At 41.7% G+C, this 3677-nt stretch overlaps 1 protein-coding gene across 1 annotated transcript; it reads right to left on the bottom strand.

Moving 5' to 3' along the window:
• Positions 1-185: 185 nt before the first annotated feature.
• LOC148820065 (activator of 90 kDa heat shock protein ATPase homolog 2-like) lies at positions 186-2648 on the bottom strand. Its single transcript, XM_088933629.1, has 4 exons — positions 2384-2648; positions 814-1004; positions 378-506; positions 186-271 (listed from the first exon to the last, which is right to left on the bottom strand). Exons 1-3 carry the CDS (start codon positions 2461-2463, stop codon positions 472-474), a joined length of 306 nt encoding a protein of 101 aa, XP_088789755.1. The 5' UTR covers positions 2464-2648; the 3' UTR covers positions 186-271; positions 378-471.
• Between the last annotated feature and the right edge of the window lie 1029 nt (positions 2649-3677).

Here is a 3677-nt window from a genome sequence, read left to right on the forward strand (position 1 = left end):
CTTTCCTAATCTTCTGGACTCCTTTTGTTTTCATGAGGTCTTTTAGTGTGTCTCCTTCCCCCTTCTTCCTACAGATGCTTATCTGGAATGATAGAGAGGAAAATATGGATGTGAAACCCCAGCACAGAGAGGGAAACTTCAGGTGCCTCCTGTTAAGATGCTTACAGAATTTTATGCAAACTTACCTCTATGTCTTCAATGTCGTTTTCTTCTGAAAGGTTGGGGATTGCAATAGATCCCCTATGTTTATCCCCAGTTCCTTTTAATATACCTAAAACATGAGATGTACTTCATCACAACCAGGGCCTATGTCAAGGCAGCCAAAATGTGTATACAATATATTTGCTTTTATTGAAAAGCTTTCAAATCATAAATACCGTCTGGAGCAGCTGTTTTCTTGTGTCTTTGTCCTGTGTTCCAACTTGACTTGATTGTTCTGATTAGGAAGTGTATTTTCAGTCTTAGACATCTTTATATGCAGAGTTTGCATGTTGAAAGAAGTCTACCTACACATTAAGATTATTAAATGAAAGAGTTCTACATTATCAATGAAGAAAAAGACTCAAGTAAGCAGACTGATTAGCAATAACAATATTTCTCCTTTCCAGGTAAAATGAACCTTCTCACTCTCTCAAGATAGTGCTGTTTTAAATCATTTGGATCCAATCTTATGGTCAATTTTATGTTACTGCAAGCTGACTAATGTATCCTTTTGGGAACCATAATAAAGACTGTGATATAAATTAATTCATGAACTGGGTACCAGATAGACACTGAAATGTTTGCTCTTGAAATGATATGTTCTCAGCTTACCTTTCCAGGTCAGCTTCAGGTCCCACTCGTAAAAAATAATGAGTCTTCCTTTCCTGTTGTTACAGGATGCCTCTCCCTCTGCTTTTTTCAGGTCCGTTATCTGACAGTTGCCCTCTTCGCTGTCCACAGTAATGCCCACCAGCAGCTCCTTTAGCTTCTGCTTTGACCACTGACTTGCATCCCGTTCAGTCCTGAAACCCACAAAAATCAGGCAAAGTGCACTTTATTTTCTACAACATTTCTACTTCGTGCCAGAATGAACATGAGCCAGGTCAGTATCTTTTTACCCGAGAGTCACGTGGTTAGAAAGGGTAAAAGACAAACACCGTTATGCTTTGCTAACCCTGTAGAGAATTTCCAACCGCTGGGGTATTGCAGGGTATAGAAGGGGGTAGGTACAGGTAATGCAACATTGTGCTGCTACCTTGCCGCTCTTTGGTCTTGGGTACTATACCTGGCTGAGGCACCTTCTGTGTGGAGCATGCATGTTGTCTTCATATTTACATGGGTTTCCTCCAAACGCTCACAGACTAGCTGGTTAGCTCTAGTGGGCTTTCCAGCACTGTCCCCTTTCTCTAAACCTGTAAACTGATAAACTGGTGTCCCATCCAGAGACAGAGCCGTCCTGAACTCTCTGGCCTGCCTCGCCCTGTGCTCCTGAGAGTCCTCTGGACAGCCGTTACCCTGCCCTTTCCGATAGCGCACGGATGGGTGTAGATGTCTCTAGAAAGCACATCCCTTACAAGAGTAGCTTCATCTCATACTGCCTTCCCGTAAAAATATCACTCTTATTAAAGATGGCAAAAAAATCTTTTTAAGTTTTAAATTCTCTCTTAAGACCGATCAGGTGTCTTATATGTGTATTGGATATGTAGCGCTGTATGTGTGTCACAATTGCAAACGAATCAAGTTCAAGTTCAAGTTTGTCATTATACTCATATACAGGTATATGGTATAACGAAATGCTATTTAGCTAGCTCTCGGACGATAAGTAGTACAAAGAAAAAGCAACAACAACAACAACAACAATACAATTGTATAACAAAAGAAAGACAGAGACAACAGGCAGTGTGCAAAAACAACAACAGGCAATGTGCAAAACAACAAAAAGGTAACAGGTAATGTGCAAAAACAACATCAGATGTGCAAAAACATGCATCAACAGAATGAAATAAAGGGATAGAAATTATTTGTTTGAAATGTTTGAAAGCCAGGGAAGTGGTACGTTGCTTTCTCTCCCTGTCCAGGCACTGCGGTAAGACCTCTTGCAGCGCAGCCTTTGCGTTCTTCTGGTATTGTAGTTCTGTGCGTTATATATAATATATACCTGCATGTAACACTGCCTCCCTGCTGCGTGAGCACGCTTCGCTTCGAGTCAAACCTGGGGCTGTTCATCGTTAGCCGACTCTCCAATATAGAGTCTAACCTATGGCAGTTCTCCCGAAATGTTAGTAAATGGCCATTTACGTAACCCCTTTGTAAAATTAAGCCTCTCAAAAACACTAAAACGAAATGAGACTCTTAATAACAATGACAACCGAAAGCTGAAGATAAACCCCAGCCCACTCACCAGTGCCAGTTATTCACGTTTGTAGCATCGGCTCTTTCCTCCACAATCCAACGCGGATCCCCTTGTCCCCACTTGGCCATTATAAATACTTCCTTTTATTTACAAAAGGTTTCAAATAAATAAGAAACAGAAACGTTCGAAAGCGTATCAGCTGTTTTGCAAACAATAAAGTGGAATGTAGCCTTGTAAGAGAAGATATCCCCTTCACGACTCTGGCAGTGTTATCAATGCAATGTAATGTAATGGAGGTTAATGTTGCTGTGTGACGTAACAATACTGCGGAGAAATTTCCAGAGGCATCTGCTTCACGGAACATTCTGCCAGGAGGTGTCTCGTCATAGGGACAGGCGTAGTGTAGATACGTAATAATCCTGTTACGTATTCCCTCCTTATTGCATCAAATTGTTTTTTTTAACGCGACACGGCAATTATATCTTATCATAGAGTATCAGACTTACTTAACAATTTAATTATTAACCGCGTATTTGAATCCTTTAAAACCCAACAAAAACAGAAGAAAGATGCTTTGTTTATACAGTATGCAGTCGTGCTCGGAGGGTTTTTGTAGCTTGTACAAGTGTGGTCTCCACAATCCCCCCCCAAAAAATAATGCAGCTTTGTAATCAGTCCAGAAAAAGACTGAGGATATATATTCTAAGGCCTAACTGCATTGTTCTACCCTGACTGGCTGAAAGAATTTAACCTTTTTAGACTTAAACTGGGAAGAGTATATCACCCTGCAACTCAAAACTGACAGCAGGTGTGAGCTTGGTCAGTACCTGGTTGGAGACCTCCTGGGAAAAACTAAGGTTTAGTGGTGTTAGTAGGGTCAGCTGGGGTCTCACCCTGCAGTCTGTGGTGGTGCTAATGCCCCAGTATAGTGATGGGGACACTATACTGTAAAAAGGCACTGTCCTTTGGAAGAGACGTAAAACCGAGGTCCTGACTCTCTGTGGTCATTAAAAATCCCAGGGTGTTTCTCGAAAAGAGTAGGGTGTTACCCCGGCATCCTGGCCAAAGTTGCCATTGGCCCTTAACGATCATGGCCTTCTAATAATCTCCATCTATGAACTGGCTTCATTACTCTGCTCTCCTCCCCACTGATAGCTGGTGTGTGGTGAGCGTCTGCCGTCATGTCATCCAGGTGGATGCTGCACATTGGTGGTGGTGGAGGGGAGTCCCCATTACCTGTAAAGCGCTTTGAGTGGAGTGTCCAGAAAATCGCTATATAAGTGTAAGCAATTATTATTATTATTATTTTAGAGACCATAACAATTAAAACAGTTGCAAAATG

The sequence above is a fragment of the Atractosteus spatula genome, chromosome 15 (assembly GCF_055471065.1).
Source record: "Atractosteus spatula isolate fAtrSpa1 chromosome 15, fAtrSpa1.hap1, whole genome shotgun sequence".
Taxonomy (NCBI): Eukaryota; Metazoa; Chordata; class Actinopteri; order Semionotiformes; family Lepisosteidae; genus Atractosteus; species Atractosteus spatula.

Coding starts and splice junctions, on each gene's coding strand:
- LOC148820065 (XM_088933629.1), bottom strand. CDS start 2,463: ATGGCCAAGTGGGGACAAGGGGATCCGCGTTGGATTGTGGAGGAAAGA. Junction 1,005..2,383: donor AACGTGAATAACTGGCACTG/GTGAGTGGGCTG, acceptor TGTGGGTTTCAG/GACTGAACGGGATGCAAGTC. Junction 507..813: donor CCTGAAGCTGACCTGGAAAG/GTAAGCTGAGAA, acceptor CTTAATGTGTAG/GTAGACTTCTTTCAACATGC.